The sequence below is a fragment of the Crocuta crocuta genome, unplaced genomic scaffold, assembly GCF_008692635.1.
Source record: "Crocuta crocuta isolate KB4526 unplaced genomic scaffold, BGI_CrCroc_1.0 scaffold339, whole genome shotgun sequence".
Classification (NCBI taxonomy): Eukaryota; Metazoa; Chordata; class Mammalia; order Carnivora; family Hyaenidae; genus Crocuta; species Crocuta crocuta.
The window spans coordinates 3,808,232-3,825,457 of NW_027530357.1; the positions used below are offsets into that span (position 1 = coordinate 3,808,232).

The following is a 17,226-nucleotide window of genomic DNA, read 5'->3' on the forward strand; positions in this document are numbered from 1 at the left end:
TATACTTTGAAAAGAGCAACCAAATTGACGAATTTCTGGCTGGACTTAACAAGAAAAAACAAAGTGCCCATATCAGGGGTGAATAGGGGAATTATCATCACAGATCCTACAGATATTAAAAGGATAATGAGAGAAAACTATGAATAACTTCATGGCAACAAATTTGACCACCTGAATGAATTACACTTGTTCCTTAAAAAAAAAAACCAACTTAACCAAAACTGACACAAGTAGAAATAGAAACTTAATAGCCCTATATCTTTCAAATGTTTGCATTTGTCATAAGACGTTTCTCCAAGAAAAAACTCCAATTCCAGACAATTTCACTAGTGAATTCTATCAACATTCAAGGAAGAAGTAACACAAACCACACAATTTCTTTCAAGACATAAAGAAGGCAGGATCATCCAACTTGTTGTATGCATATGTAGTAGCAAAACCTGACAAAGAAGGAGAGGGACAGACAAAATGGGGGGAGGGGATAAAGAGGTAAGGTACAAACTTCCAGTTATAAGTAAGTCATGGAGATGAAAAGTACAGCATAGGAAATATAGTCAATATTATAATAATGTATGATGACAACAGTGACTACATACTTGTGATGAGCATGGAGTATTGTATAGAATTGTGGAATCACATACACCTAAAGTTAATATGACATTGTATATCAACTACAATAATAAAAATATCTGGAAAGACTTTACCAAAAAAAAAAGCAAATTATAAATGAATTTACCTTATAATATGGACGTAAAACCATTTAATAAAATATTAGCAGATCTAAATTAGCAATATTTTAAAAGATTGGAACTACAGGGCACTGGGGTGGGTCAGTAGGTTGAGATTCCGTCTCTTGGTTTCGGCTCAGGTCATGATCTCATGGTTCATGGGTTTGGGCCCTCCACAGGGCTCTGCGCTGACAGCTGACAGCATGGAGCCTGCTTGGTATTCTCTCCCTGTCTCTCTGCCTCTCCCCCACTCACGTGCTCTCTCTTCTTCTCAAAAATAAACATTAAAAAAAAGGATTAGTAGTACACAATGAACAAGAAAGGTTTATCTCAGAAATACAAAGTTGATTTAACACCCGAAAATCAATGTAATCACTATATTAGCAGAATAAGCAAGAAACTCCTGAAATCATTTCAGTAGATGCAGAAAAAGTATTTGGCAAAATTTCTACACCCACTCATTAAAAAGCTAAAAACCAAAAACTCCCAGCAAATTAGGAATAGCAGGAAATATCCTCACACTGGTAAAGGGCATAAACAAAGAAATCTATGACTAATCACATACTAAATAGTGAAAGACTGATAAAACCAAGGCAAAAACATCCACTTGCACCACTTCTATTTATCATTATTCTGGATGTCCTTCCCATTGAATAAGGCAAGAAAAAGACAAGAGTAGAAAATAAGTAAAATCATCCCTGTTTGCAGATGATGTGATTGTTTACAAAGAAAATCCCAAAGAATCTACAAAACTACTAACAGCTACTAAGTTAATTTACCAAGTTCACAGGATCCAAGGTTAATATTCAAAAACAACTATTATTTTATACTAACAGTGCACAGTGGGAAAATGAAGATTTAAAAAAACTGCATCAGGGGCGCCTGGGTGGCTTAGTCGGTTAAGCGTCCGACTTTCGCTCAGGTCATGATCTCGCGGTTCGTGGGTTCGGGCCCCGCGTCGGGCTCTGTGCTGACTGCCAGCTCAGAGCCTGGAGCCTGTTTCAGAGTCTGTGACTCCCTCTCTCTCTGACCCTCCCCTGCTCGCACTGTCTCTCTCTCTCTCTCTCCTAGAAATAAATAAAAACCTTAAAAAAAAAAAAACTGCATCCACAGTTGTTACATTTACATGCCAAAAAATGTAAAATAATACAAATCTGAAAAAGTTCTAAGATCTCTACACCAGAAGAAAAAATGCTGAAAAAATTTTAAAATAACCTTAATAAAATTTTAATGTACTATGTACATGGGTGGGGAAGACTCAATATTGTTAACATTGTCATTTCCTCCTAAATTGATCTGTAGATTTAATGCAATCCCAATCAAAATTCTAGCAAGCTTTTCTTCTAGAAATTGACAAACTGACTCTAAAATGTATGTTGGGGATGGGGGAGGGATGCCTTGGTGGCTCAGTTGGTGGAACATGGGACTCTTGATTTCAGGGTTGTGAGTTCAAGCTCCACAGTGGGTATGAGCCTACTTTTAAAAAATAAATGAAAATAAAATAAAATATATATGGAAACACAAACAATATAGACTAACCAAAGCAAAAATTTTTAAGTAAGCTTCATACCCAGCACAGAGTCCAACACAGAGCTTCAACTCACAACCCTGAGATCAAGACCTGAGCTGAGATCAAGAGTCTGACACTTACCCAACTGAGCCAATTAGGTGCCCCTAACCAAAGCAGTTTTTAAAAAGAAGAAAGCTGGGGTCCTGGGTGGCTCAGTCAGTTAAACATCCAACTTCAGCTCAGGTCATGATCTCATGCTTCGTGAGTTCAAGACCCTCGCTGGGCTCTCTGCTGTCAGCACAGAGTCCACTTCAGATCCTGTCTCCCTCTCTCTCTGCCCCTCTCCTGCTCATGCTCTATCTCTCTGTGTCTCTAAAAATAAATATTTAAAAAAACAGATTGAGGTAGGGTATCCCCGTTTGTAAGGTTACTAATATCTTTTCCTATGTATTCTTTTCACATGACCTTCTTTTTTAAAATTTTTTATAGTTTTTTTTATTTTTGAGACAGAGAGAGACAGAGCATGAGTAGAGGAGGGGCAGAGAGAGAGGGAGACACAGGATCTGAAGCAGGCTCCAGGCCTTGAGCTGTCAGCACAGAGCCCGACGCAGGGCTTGAACCCATGAACCATGAAATCATGACGTGAGCTGAAGTCAGACGCCTAACTGACTGAGTCACCCAGGTGCCCCTCATGTGAACTTCTTGTGCATACACTTCACCTTTTTTGGTTGGGTTGTTGACCTTTGTCTGAATCACTTGAGTCTATACCTGTCCTAGACCAGGAAACTAACATACTGCCATAATTCCTCATTGATCTTTCAGTCTCTATGACAAAGGACTGTGGTTAGAAGGGAAGTCTCAAAGAAAGCCAGAGGTTAGAGAAAAATGAGTAAATTATTAAAACAAAAATTTTAAAGGGGCACCTGGGTGGCTCAGTCGGTTAAGCATACAACTGCAGCTCAGGTCATGATCTCGTGGTTTGTGAGTTCGAGCCCTATGTCAGGCTCTATGCTGACAGCTCAGAGCCGGGAGCCTGCTTTAGATACTGTGCCCCTCTCATGCTCCTGCTCTGTCTCTCAATAATAAATAAACGTTTAAAATTTTATTTTTATTTTTTTTAATGTTTTTTATTTATTTCTGAGAGAGAGAGAGAAAGACTGTGTGAACAGGGAAGGGTCAGAGAGAGAGGGAGACACAGAATCTGAAGCAGGCTCCAGGCTCTGAGTGTCAGCACAGAGCCCAACGCAGGGCCCGAACCCACGAACCGCGAGATCATGACCTGAGCTGAAGTCGGACGCTCAACCGACTGAGCCACCCAGGCGCCCCTAAACGTTTACAATTTTTTAAAAATGTTTTTTAATATTTATTTATTTTTGAGAGGTAGAGACGGAGCAGGAGCAGGCGGCAGGCAGAAACAGAGGGAGACACAGAATCTGAAGCAGGCTCCAGGCTCTGAGTCCGGTGTGGGGCTCGAACCCTCAAACCGTGAAATCATGACCTGATCAAAAGCCAGACATTTAATGGACTGAGCCACCCAGGCGCCCCTGATTTTAAATACACATAAATACCAAATTATTAAAATGTTTAAAGTTTGAGAAAATCAGTTAAGGGCACAGGAAGAAAAAGGTACTTTCATGTACCATTGACGGGAGTATAAGCATGTGATTTTTGGAGGTCGTTTGCCAGGATCAGGATTGAAAATGTATGTACCCTTTGACCGGATTATTTCAATGCTATAAGTTTACCCCACTAAATTACTTGCAAAAGCATTTATTCATCTAGAAAAATGTGGAAACACCGTTTATAATAGCAAACAACCAGAAATAATCTAATCACAGTAGGGAACTAGAGTGGTTCGTTACGGAACAACGATAAAAATAGATTATTTGTTCAAAATAAAGATTTGAATCGTAGGGACCTGTTAACTAAAGGTATACTGCACAAAGGTTCATTAGTTGGGGAAGAGACAGCGCCTAACAATGGATGCTAACGTGGATAGAAAGACCCAAATTTTTAAAGAGGAAACATGGAGATATATGCTGATGTGGAGATTTATGTTTGTTTCTGAAGAAAACACAGATTGCTAACTGCTCCTGAAGAACCAGGAAGGTGGAAGGCACTTCTTCCTATGCTGTGTGCCTCATCTAACTATGGGTGTGTGTTACTTTGCACATTTATTTTTAAGGTCAACAGGGTAGTTGTTTTCTTTATAGGACTTTTGTTTTTGCAAATTATTTATGTTTTTAGAATTTTTTCTTGATGTTTATTTTTGAGAGAGAGAGAGAGAGAGAGAGAGAGAGAGAGACAGTGGATGGGAGGGGGAGAGAGAGAGGGAGACATAGAATCTGAAGGCTCCAGGCTCTGAGCTGTCAGCACAGAGCCTGACATGGGGCTCGAACTCGTGATCCACGAAATCATGACCTGGGCCAAAGTTGGACACTTAACCAACTGAGCCACCCAGGTGCTGTCAAGCAGAGGCTGACACAGGGCTCGAACCCACGAACCATGAGATCGTGACCTGAGCCAACACCAAGAGTTGGAGGCTTAACCAGCTGAGCCACCCAGGTGCCCCTGTTTTGCAAATTATTTAAAAATTGAATTTTAAACCCCTGAAATTAGAAAATAATTACCTTCTTCCTTCCCCTTCCTCCAGAGGTGACACGAAGCAACGTTTCCAAGTTTTTTCAGAGAAGGAACTGCAGTGAAAGATGGGGGAAAGATCCAGCCTCACTTAGTACCTGCCAGGCCCAACCACGACCCCTTCTCCATCACAAACCAGGTCAGTGATGTGGACCTTCAAATACCTCCTTTCCTTTCTTTTTGGTACATTAAGTGCTGTTCAGGTGGCCCTTGAACAAATGGGTTTCAAAAACTGCATGGGTCCACTTACATGTGGGCTTTTTCCCATGACCATGTGGTACTGTAAATGTATTTTCTCTTCCTTATAATTTTCTCAAGGACATTCTTTCCTCAAGCTTCCTTCTATGTAAGAATATGGTATATAGTGCACAAAACACACGAGATGTGTTAAGCAATTAATGTTATTGGTAAGGCATCCAGTCAACAGCAGACTATTAGTAGTTGAGGTTTTGGGGACTGAAAAGTTATACACAGACTTTTAACTGCACAGGGCGGGTAGGGGGGTTGGTGCCGCAAACCCCAAAGTTGTTCAAGGGGCAACTGTAATCTACCCCCAACCCACCCTGCCGCTTTTTGGGTCCAGATTCTGTACGGATGGCAAGTCAGAATAGTGAGAGGTGTAGCCTATTTTTTGGTCGTTGTTCTCTGCGCCCAACACACCAAGCTGGGAAGGTGTCCCACTGCTTACTTTTTTTTTATTGTTTATTTTTGAGAGAGAGAGAGAGAGACAGAGCATGAGCAAGGGGGCGGAAGGGGAGTGGGGGGCAGAGAGGGAGACACAGAATCCGAAAGCAGGCTCCAGGCTCCTAGCTGTCAGCACAGAGCCCGATGTGGGGCTTAAACCCATCAACTGTGACATCAAGATCAAGACCTGAGCTGAAGCTGGATGCTTAACCAACTGAGCCACCCAGGTGCCCATGCCCCTGGAATGGTTATTTCCGCTGTACTTTGATGGCACATGTCTAAGCGTGGGTCCTCTGTAGGGTCCCTAAATCAAGTCCCAGTCATCGAAGCTGTTCAGGGAAAGAGGCTGTCTCTTGACTTCCCACATTTATGAAACCCCATGCCCAAAAGGACAAAATACCTGGAGACCTGGTTCATCCACACAATGTTTTATTTTTATTCAACTATAAGCAAACAGCAGAATTATCACAATATTCAGCAACCTCAGATCAGCTTTTCGCACACAAAGAGTGACAAGTTCAACAGGTAGACATAGGGATTTCTGACAAAGTCACTCTGCCCTGCAGCTCAACTAGATGGCAGTGCCTAAACTGCAAAGCGACTCTCCCTATTGCTTATTCTAATATTGCTCTTTCAAGGAGCCAGAGGGGGTCACTTCCTCCTAGTAAAGAGTCCGAGATGTTGAGGGGCTAGGGGACACGCCAGCCTCTGGCTGTCTTGGTGAGAGACGTGGCCGTGGAAACATGACCCAGAAGTGCCATCATGCACAACTCCAGACTCAGCTCACAAATGCAGAGGCAACAAATTTTTTTTTTAAACCTCCCTTCAAGCGTCTTTCATGCTCTGCTCAATTACTACAAGACCTAGTCTTTTTACCTGAATTTTTTCTTCCTTAAATTCTGCGTTGCTATTCTTATATTAACAATGTGATAACCCCATCCTGGTACCAAAATATCCCCCACAACAGAATTCAAATTTGGTAAGAACACAAACTGGGGTGTGACTCTCTAGAATTATAGAAGACAGACAGAAGGAAAAGTCACCCTAAACCACTATCGGACTGCTCAGGCCTCACCTGTGAGAATGGGAAACGGGGAAGCAGAGAAATCTACATGCACCACTGAACTTGAGAACACTGCTTGAGGCCTCCAGGGTGGTTTCGGTCTTCTAGCGTTTGCCTACTTCCCAGACAGCTGCTCATAGAGTTTGGGCACATAGTCGTCCCATTCAGCCTGGTAACACGTACCGGCCACCGGGGGCCCAAGCTCGTACTTTTTGCGGAAAGATGCCACTTTGAATTTGCCACGGTGGTCTCCAGATCGGTTGCTGAGAATGGGCTCGTCACACTTCAGTGGCCCATTCTGCTCGTACACCAGCCAGACGTAGCGGTGAAGGCCTGGAGGGAACATGTACACATGGCCAGACATCAGGGATGGAGATGTCACCGACCGTCACAGAATGTGCCAATGTGGAGGGACCGAACCGTCCCACTGACAAGAGGCACACTGAGGATCCACAGAGAAAGGAGATGTCAGGTCACTCACCTGCTGAACTCCTCACCCATGGCTCCTCCCTGCAACTGCTGTGAAGTCCACACCAGGCACTGCGGCCTCTAAGGACCCGTAGGGTCTGGCCCTTCCTCACCCCTTCTCCTTCCACCTCTGCCCCTCCTTCATCCCACTCCGGGCTCCCAGCCCATCTCCAATGGGACCCGATCACAAGTCGTTTTCCACCACCCCCATCTGAACACCCACTTCACCTCTGCCATAGTAACACTTCTCTAAGAGTCTTACTTTTCAGCATAGTCTTGTCACTAGAAAGTGAGCTCCATAAAGCTATGGTGTTTGTCTTGCTGACCGCTGTCACCGCAAAACCTACCTTTGTGCCTGGTGAAACTCACTCCAACCAACTAAGTGGCAAAGACACTGAAAAACAACTTGTGTTCAAAGGTGCTTACAAGGTCACCTTTGTCTATCGGTCAATATTAATGGACTAAAACAACTATGGCCTGGGCATTTTTTAATGTGCAAAGTGTACTTGCTAAAAGAATATTTTTTTTTTTTTTTTAAATGTTTTTATTTATTTCTAGGAGAGAGAGAGAGAGACAGCGTGAGCAGGGGAGGGTCAGAGAGAGAGGGAGTTACAGACTGAAACAGGCTCCAGGCTCTGAGCTGGCAGTCAGCACAGAGCCCGACGCGGGGCTCGAACCCACGAACCGCGAGATCATGACCTAAGCGAAAGTCGGACGCTCAACCGACTAAGCCACCCAGGCGCCCCTAAAAGAATATTTTTTAAAAAGCAAAAGGAGGGAAGAAAAAGTCACTGAACTTTCTTTTGCTAATGAGAACACAGCTCCTACTCGAGAGAATTGCTTTACTCTCATGGGTGTACTTCCCATAATTAAGCTGCCTAATTGTATAACTGCCCTAGAGAACTTAATAGATCCCTGAAAAAGATGTACCTTTACTCTCCTCTTATGAATGCATGAGAGGGCCCTGAAGCCTTCTGAAGCTTCGGGGTCTACAGATAAAGCACGAGTCTATGCCAACTGTTCTTGTTGGGGACCTTCCTGTCCCTCTTCAGACTAACAGGGCTGGACAGGGTGTCCACCCACCACGACTTCCTTGTTCCAGCAAATGCCCAACAGATGTAAACAGTGCATCTCCTACTAAAAGCCCAGCCAGCGCTTATCTGACTTGGGGGACTTTCGGTATAATATTCTCTCTCTTTGAGAGAGAAGACGTAAACTATAACGTAACACCATACAACACGTGTGCTTATCTTCAGTATACTTAAGTCTTCCAAGGCTTTTCAAGTCGATACCACCCTATACTGTCGACAGAAGTTATAAAGAGATGAAGAAGCCAGTTCTTTATAACGAATTTGGAAACTGTGATCATTTCCAAGATCTTTCGTGGGAACCGGTGAAGGCTGAATGAAGAACTCAGATGGATTAACTGTGTTCAATCCATGTGCAGCGCCCCCACCGCCCACCCCCGGAAGTTGTACCAAGCTTTTTGCAACACTGCTTCCTTGGAATGCTCTCACCAACTTCCCTGCATATGAGGCCCAGTGGCCGAGAGGCAATGATAAGAGAGGCACCAACTGACCAGAACCCAAGGCTCTGGCCACCTGACGTTACTGCAGGTCTCAAGGTCTCTGGCAGGCAACTGCCTTGGGGGTTGAACTTCACTGCCCAGAAGTCCCACTAGGCTAGGGGATCTCTGAGAACCAAATGAAAATGTGCAGCCCTCTGGGCCACTCCTAATGCGCACCCACTATCCCCAGCCGCCTCACTCCCCCAAAGCAGCTTTTACTGACCTGTGCCCTTGGGAGGGCCAGAGCCGACGTAATCAGAGAGGACTGTGCCACTGCTGATGTCGTTGCCCTTCATGTTGACCACCAGAAAATGGTGCCATTCCCTATAACGAGGAACAAGGACAGCCAACCCACAGGAAATTAGTACACGCTCGACTCACTGCACAGCCAGCAAATGTGCACGAAGGACTGGCTTCGGGCCAGGATGCAGCGATGACACAGACAGACAGTCCTGCTTTTTTGGCCAGCACAAACCTCACCGCTCTGCAGAGAGGGCCCGACACCTCCCTCTGAGATGTTCTAGGCAGTTATCTGCCAACTTTTTCTGGAAAGCGCCAGGCAGTAAGCATTTTAGCCTTTGCCGTTCATACTGTCTCTGTGACTATTCAATTCTACGGCTATTGTGTGAAAGGGGCCACTGACAAGACATAAATAAGTTACCGTGGCCGTATTCCAACAAAACCTCATACGTGAACAATGAGATCTGAATTTCATGTAGCTTTCACATGTCACAAAGCATTATTCTTTCAATTGCAATCACTTAAAAATGTAAAATCCATTCTTGGTTCATGCGGCTACACAAAAACAGGTTATCAGGCAGATGTGGCTCTGGGTTACAGTTTCTAGGCTCCTGCTCTAGGGACTGAAGGGGTAGGAAATGCATACCCTGGCTCAAGCGTCAGTGTGAACATCCCAAACTGGGTCTATTCTCTTGGCACAGCATGTCCAGCGAGGGGCTTACCCCGTGCCAGGAAGCACTAGGTCACCTTTGGATGACCTGGTGTTCCCCATCTTTGCCCAACTTGCCTGTATTTGGGGTCCTTCCTGCTGGGAGCATCTGGATCAGTCATGACCAAGGTGTAGAGTTTACTTGAATCAAGGCCATCCCATGCAATACTCGTGGGCCGGTTTTTAACCTGTAGGAAGGAAGCAATGTGGAGTTCAAAAGTTGGAAATGCAGAAGCCAGCACTCTTTGATGCCAGGTTCCTGAAAGGCAACACATAGATTATTAATAAAGGCTAAAGTTTATGGACTCTGCTGAGAGCTCGGAACCTAATAATATACGTTATTTATTTTAGTCCCATCAACACTACAGGGCTGTGGGGGCGCCTGGGTGGCTTAGTTGGTTAAGCGTCCAACTTTCGCTTGGGTCATGATCTCACGGTTCGTGGGTTCGAGTCCCGCGTCGGGCTCTGTGCTGACTGCCAGCTCAGAGCCTGGAGCCCGTTTCAGTCTGTGACTCCCTCTCTCTCTGACCCTCCCCTGCTCACGCTGTCTCTCTCTCTCTCTCCTAGAAAAAAACAAAACACTACAGGGCTGTTAACCTAGCATGTTATTAACAGAAAGAGAGGGGGTCAGGATTTAAACCCTCAGGTTTAAAGACTGAGTCCTCTAAACTGCAACCTCACATGGTCTGGAATGACAGGGTCTCTAGATTTGGTGACCAGGAGCTTAGCTGGGGCCTGCTAAAGTGCAACCTGAATTAACCAGGCACTTGAAAGTGTACAGGAAACGACAAAGTCCAGGGGACCCGACTGGACAGTGAGTCTGGGAAAATGGAGGTTAGGGAGAGAGGCACTTTATTTAAAACAATGAGCTCTGTAAAATTCCAACACAATACACTGTCAGAACAGTTTATTCACACCAGTGCCCCGGAGCTTCATGGCCAATAACCAGCAAGTGTCCGGCACTCCCGTTTCGCCACTTGCACTAGCCAGGCCTAGTCTGGTCTCCGGACGGGGCGTTGGAGGCCAAGCAGTAGAACAAGGCTGGCTGTTGCCCTCGAGCCTTCCAGCAGCAGAACGAATTTACCGTCGGGTGGCTTCTTGCTCTTGCCCGCTAAGACAAACGGGAGGAATCCGGCAGCGATACTGGTCACTGGTTATATAATGCGTCACATGCCATCGGGTGGGGCTTTTGCCACCAAACCGTGGCCTAAAATCTTGAGACCCGAGCGGAGGCTCTGGGGCCTCGGGGGCGAACTCGGCCACCACTTCCCAGGCACCGCCCCCTCCCCGCCCCCGCGGCCCAGGCTGTTACTGGGCCTAGGCCCGGCCTACGCCTAGAAGGAAGTCCCTGCAAAGTAGATCACTTTCCCTTGCAGGCGGAGCCCCGCCCGCCACGTGCCGTGGTCCGGGTGCTCGCAGGTTTCTGCAGGCGTGGGCACCGCGACCCCCTTCCCTCGGAGGATCCGGCGCACAGAGGCCGAAACATCCTTCCCATCTCCGCTGGGTCCCCGCCCCGCACACCTCCAGGCCTGGAGCAGAGACACCCCCGCCGCCCGCGGGTACCTGGGTGGGCGTCAGCACTTTCCCCAGCTCGTCGACCTCGGTCCCAGTGTATTTGACCTGCAGCGGATGCTGCGGCCGCTCGTCCACTTCCTGCAGGCTCAAAGGCCCAGACCACTTGCTGAGGTCAACGGGCATCGCGGAGCCGCGCCGGGGCAGACAGCGGAGAAGAGTCGCGGGAGGTAAGGCACAGGCCTGCAACAGCGACTCCCAGCACTCTGCAAGCGGGCGGGAGGAGGCGCGCGACCAGCGGCCGTGACAACGCATGCGCCGGAGCCCAGCCCCGCCCTTCCTCTGTCCTCCAATCACAGGCGAAGCCCGGCCCACTCTGCTCTCTAATTGGTCAAAGTCGGTAGCGCGGGGCGTCCCGCGGTCCCAGGTCAATACAGTAGGTTTTGCTGTTCTTTTTGCACCGAGAGTGGTTGTTAACTCGCTGCAGCAGCCGAATTCCGAGGAACTGCCTCGATTTGCAAGACTGTCTTTTCAAGGAATGCAATTAAACTAGCTTTGAGATATATATAACATTTCGCATGATTCTTTGCTCTATTTTTTAAATGCAGAAATGGTAAGGCCTTGCTTCTTTTCCCACTTCTTGCAGCAAGCTTGATTGCCCTCACGCTCTATACTTTCCGCGCATGCTCATGTTTTGCTAACTGCCAAGTGAGAAGGCCTGAGATCGAACTAATGAGCATTTTTCTAAAGGGACAAATATATTTGCACGTGTATTTGACTTCCCTGCCCCCACTCGGTGCATACAAGTTTCCTGGGAAGTGATTTATTTTTATTTTTTTAATTTTTTAAGCCATAATGATTCCTGTTTTGCTGGCAAGGGGCTCTCCCTCTGCCAAAACTGCTTTCACGGTCGCCACCAAATGCTTTCTTTTTACTAAATAGAACTATTTAACAGTCCTTAACCAATTTGACCTTAGGACAGTTGTTAATATTGATTACCGCCTTTCCCCCTCGGCCCCAGGTAATAAAAAACTGTTGTTTTCTTAGTGATAAGAATACAAGTTCATTGTAGAAAATTCGGAGGGAAAAAAAACTAAAGAATTAAATAAAAATAATTTTTGTTCCACTACTTGGATATAAACATCAGTTAACAATAATTTCGTTCTGTTTATTCACCAAAAAAGTTGCATTAACCTCCACCATTATAGAATATATCAAAAATATATCAAAGTATATATAAAAAATATACCCAAAATATCAAATCAAAAATAAATCACTATTTAATGGCTTATTCTGTTCTAGATGAACCACCATTTATTCAACAATCCTCTTGATGTTAGACATTTATGCTTTTTGTTGTTCTTTCCTTTTACAAATATCGAAATGAACATATTTATACACACACATTAAAACACTTGAGGGGTGGCTGGGTGGCTTAGTTAAGCATCCAACTTCAGCTCAGGTCATAATCTCGCTGCTCCTGAGTTCGAGCCCCACATCCGGCTCTGTGCTGACAGCTCAGAGCCCAGAGCCTCTTTTGGATTCTGTGTCCTCCTCTCTCTCTGCTCCTCCCCTGCTCAAGCTCTGTGTCTCTCTCAAAAATGAATAAACATTAAGAAAAAGAAAAAACACTTGGTAGGTAGTTTCAGGAAAATTTTATTAGGGATGTACTAGGCCAAAGAGCACTCCAAGGAGGACTGTCATTTACTGACCGTTAGCACTACCATGTGCCAGGCCATGACTGAAGGGAAGCCTTGAAACTCAGAGTCTCATTCATCATGACACCAACACAACGTGGGAGGCACTGCTGTTACCCCATTCCATAGATAAATAAACTGAGGCTTGGAAAGGTGTAAGCCTACCTGGCTACAAAGGCCAGACACAAAGCCCTTATGCACACCCTAGCTGGGAGTGCAGGGTGAGGGGAGCGGGGGTAGTAGAGGTGAGGCAGTCATGATCTAGCCTCCAGAAAGCATCCTCCAGGAAAGGTGTCACCATGAAGAGCCCACTTGGCAGCCATGAGAATGTGCCTCTTAGATCTGACTGCTAGGAGAGAATTTGGATCCCAGCTTCTATGCTCTGCTTTCAAGCCCAGGCCATGCTTTGGCACACTTCGCCCACTGGCAATGACTGAGCTCTGCAGAGATACTCTGGCAGAGCCGGGAGACTGGGACTCCTCTGTAGTCAGAATGGATTGCCTGCTTTCCCTGAAACTGCACCTCAGGTAGACGCTTCCTGCACAGACGGTCAGATGGCTCTCCCAACCTCTTCGCTCCCTCCCACTTACTTGCACAGCCATTTCCCCTAATAAATTGTTTGCACAGTTTCTCCGATGACCAAGAGTGACACTCCCAAATTTAAAAGACAGTATGAGGACAACCCAAAGTGGAAGCGAGCTTGGAGTGTTAGGGCTTGGAACAGGGGACAGATGGACTTTGCTGGAATGGAGTGTAGGGATAGGAGTGTTAGGTAGGGACAGGTGGATGGCATAGCAATTAGGCCGAATAAGGCTGAAGAGATGAGAAAAGGAATATCCTTTTATTTATTTTTATTTTTTAAAATCTTTAGTTATTTTTGAAAGAAAGAGAGAGAGAGAGACATAGAACCCGAAGCAGGCTCCAGGCTCTGAGCTGTCAGCACAGAGCCCGATGCGGGGCTCGAACTCACAAACCACAAGATCATGACCCAAGCCGAAGTTGGACACTTAACCGACCGAGCCACCCAGGTGCCCCATCCTTTTATTTTTTTAACCTAAAAAAAAAGTTTAAAATTTTCTCCAATACACAAATAACCAGCCACATAGCATAATCTAAGGGCATGGGTATGGGACACAGAATGAGTTCCTATTCCAAATACCTCACCTTTGAAACCCTGGGCATGTGTGGCAGGCAGAAGAATGGCGTCTCAAAGATGTCCACATCCTGACCTCAGAATCTGTGAATATTGCATGGCAAGGGGGAATTATGGTGTCAGGTGGAGTGAAGGTTGCTAATCAGATGCCCTTAAAATCAGGAGATTATCCAGGATTATCTGGGTGGGCCCAAGGTAATTCCAAAGATCCTTAAATCAGAATGGGAAGGCAGGATTGTCAAAACTAGAGTGATGCCCTGTGAGAAAGACTCAACCATCCATTGCTGGCTTTGAAGATGGAAGACGGGGCCATGAGCTAAGGAGTGCAGGTAGCCTCTAGCAGCTAGAGAAGGCAAGGAAACAGATTCTCCCCTAGAGCCTCCAGAATGGACGTAGCAGTGCTGACACTTTTGATTTTAGCTCGGTGAGACTTCAGATTTCTAACATCCAGAACTGTGAGAAAATACCTCCGTGTTGTCTTAAGCCACGAAGTTTATGGTCATTTGGTATAGCAGCAACAGGAAACTCACAGAGCACATGACTTATCCCTCTCTAAACTGGGTTTACCGACACCCCTGAAATGATTCCATTCAACTCACCTGATGTGCCTCATACACAGCCTGGCACCTCCAAGTAGGAAGCTATTGCTTTATTAGATGTTCATTGCATAAAACTCATAATAAAAATAAGCAAACATAATCAGCTAATTAAGCAATGTCTTTTAGCAATCCTACCACCCAAGTCAATGAGCGTGTTGCTGTATTTCCTTCCAGACTTCTCTCTATGGCTATAAATGTGAATATGCATATATGAAAATCTGATTTTCATATGACATACTTGCTGTTGTATAATTTGCCTCTCTGTGGCTTTCTCCAGTCATGTCTGTAAAAAAATACAGCAACATTTCTTTAAGTCTGGCTTTTTATTGATTTTTATTTATTTATGGTTTTTTTTTGAGAGAGAGAGAGCATGCACAAGTGAGCAAGGGGCAGAGAAAGAAAGAGAATCCCACAAGGGGCAGAGAGAGAGAGAGAGAGAAGTGGGGCTCACCCAGGGCTTGAGCAGGGCTCAAGCTCACCCGATGTGGGACTTGAACTCCTGAGCCCTGAGATCATGACCTGAGCCAAAGTCAGACGCTTAACAACTGAGCCACTCAGGAGCCCAGCAACATTTTCTTTAATGTTTATTTTATTTAAAAAAATGTTTTAAGTTTATTAGTTTATTTTTGAGAGACAGAGTGAGTGAACAGGGAGGGGCAGAGAGAGAAGGAGAGAGAGAATCCCAAGCAGGCTCCTCCCTGTCAGCACAGAGCCCAATTTGGGACTTGAACTCACAAACCAAGCCGAAACCGAGAGTCGGATGCTCAGCCAACTGAGCTACCCAGGCACCCCAAATGTTTATTTCATTTTTGAGAGAGAGACAGAGAACAACAGGGTAGCGACAGAAAGAGAGGGAGACAGAGGATCCGAGGCAGGCTGTGTGTTGACAACAGAGAGCCCGATGCGGGGCTGGAACTCACAAACCGTGAGATCATGACCTGAGCCGAAGTCGGAGACTTAACCGACTGAGCCACCCAGATACCCCTACAGCAGCATTTTTAATAGCTGCACAGGATTCCATTGTATGGATCATCACCTGTTTATAAACACAAGCCGCCCCTTTGGGGACATGTAAGGCATTTTTGCTATTATGCTCTAGAAACATCTCTGCAATACTTCCCTTTGGCATGTACCTTCGGACCCTCACTGGGTTGATTGAGTTGGTTGTTTTCTCTTGAGGATAGAAAATCCTGAAAGTGGGTCAAAGAAAATCTACATTTGAAGTCTGAGATACCATGTTCCATATTGGCTTGGGGCTCTGCGGTCAGTCTTTAAGTGAAAAGGGCACCTAGCATTCAGCCAGGTTTACCTTGTCATTTATTTCTAATGTTTCAACCTCCACAAAGTTCTATTTTCATGCTCTTATCAATATATGTAGAGTACGTGATCCACATAAGGATGCATACATAATTCTGCATTTGACCTCCTTTATTATTTTATTTTGAACATTTCCTGATGTTAAATACGTTTCCAAAAAAAAAAGTTTTTTTTTTAAATGGCTAACACAATGGGGTCATGAATGGCTTAATCATGCGTATGTTGGTTTTCATTTTCTCCTTTGACAACCAGAGGAAAGTGGAAGTTCAGAAATTTCGGGAACTTGCTGAAGGCTGGCAACCCGCTGAGGAGAGAGCATTTAGTCTGTGCTGAGTGGTCTGCGGAGTCCAGAGCAGGGTCTGAGCAGAGAGGCAGGGCTTGTCCAAGACACAGCTCCTGGCAGCCAGAGCAGAGGCAGCCCTGTGCGCCTGCAAATGCCCATGGTAAGCCTCGTTTTCACCTAGACACCAAGGAGTGCCCCAGAAATCCAGGTTAAAACCCAGCCCTGGAGACGTGTGGAGGCTCCTGGCATTCAGCAGAGATGCTCTATATTTACTGATTACTCAGAGCACTGTTCACGCATTAAAGGAGATGGGGAAAGCAATTTTTAAAAAGGAAGAAAAGAAAAACAAATGTTATCTTTATTGACACATATCCACTATATACTTGCCTTTCTGGGTTGTAATCTGTGTGTGTGTGTGTGTGTGTGTGTGTGTGTGTGTGTGTGTCTAGGCAGGGAGCTTCCGCTGGTGCTGTCCTTGGGTAGCCTCAAATGAATGAGTCTGAAAAACCGCAGGTTGTTTTTGTTTGTTGAGTGAGGGGAGGAAATTCACTGATGTGGTTATTTGGTGGAATGGCTTCATTCCAGTTTACTCATTGTGCTTCTGCTAGAGCAGCGTTTCACCAGGCAGGCCTAGGCAAAAAAATAATAGTAATAATAATAAAGCTCTGTCCTGTGGCCATAATTCAGAAACTGTTGTTGAGGCCATGCTTGATTTGGAATTGTAACATCAGGGGATCCAGGCACTGGCTGTTGGCCATGGAAGCTGGACTGAGGTACAGTTCTGGAAATTGACCAAGATGTTGGTCTCTGGCACTTCACTTGTTAGGTTTTTATACTGAGATGTTTGCTTTTCTGCTATGAGAATCAAAGCATTTTATTTTATTTTTAAAGATTTTGATTTTGAAGTAATCTTTACACGCAACATGGGAACTTACAACCCCAAGATCGAGTCACGTCACCTGCTCTACCAACTGAGCCAGCCAGGTGCCCCTCAAAGCATTTTAAGACACTCTTTAGGGGCGCCTGGGTGGCTCAGCCGGTTAAGCATCCGACTTC

General features: G+C 45.4%; 1 protein-coding gene across 1 annotated transcript; it reads right to left on the reverse strand.

The window, feature by feature from the left end:
- Nucleotides 1-5,974: 5,974 nt before the first annotated feature.
- On the reverse strand, nucleotides 5,975-11,416 carry PEBP1 (phosphatidylethanolamine binding protein 1). Its single transcript, XM_077766021.1, has 4 exons — nucleotides 11,173-11,416; nucleotides 9,688-9,797; nucleotides 8,884-8,984; nucleotides 5,975-6,958 (listed from the first exon to the last, which is right to left on the reverse strand). Exons 1-4 carry the CDS (start codon nucleotides 11,305-11,307, stop codon nucleotides 6,741-6,743), a joined length of 564 nt encoding a protein of 187 aa, XP_077622147.1. The 5' UTR covers nucleotides 11,308-11,416; the 3' UTR covers nucleotides 5,975-6,740.
- Nucleotides 11,417-17,226: the final 5,810 nt, after the last annotated feature.

What these genes read in the sequence shown, in the direction of transcription:
- PEBP1 (XM_077766021.1), bottom strand. Translation starts at nt 11,307, where the DNA reads ATGCCCGTTGACCTCAGCAAGTGGTCTGGGCCTTTGAGCCTGCAGGAA. An exon ending in AGGAAGGACCCCAAATACAG is followed by an intron (nt 8,985 to 9,687) that starts GCAAGTTGGGCA and finishes TCCTCGTTATAG; the next exon opens with GGAATGGCACCATTTTCTGG. An exon ending in TGGCCCTCCCAAGGGCACAG is followed by an intron (nt 6,959 to 8,883) that starts GTCAGTAAAAGC and finishes TGTTCCCTCCAG; the next exon opens with GCCTTCACCGCTACGTCTGG.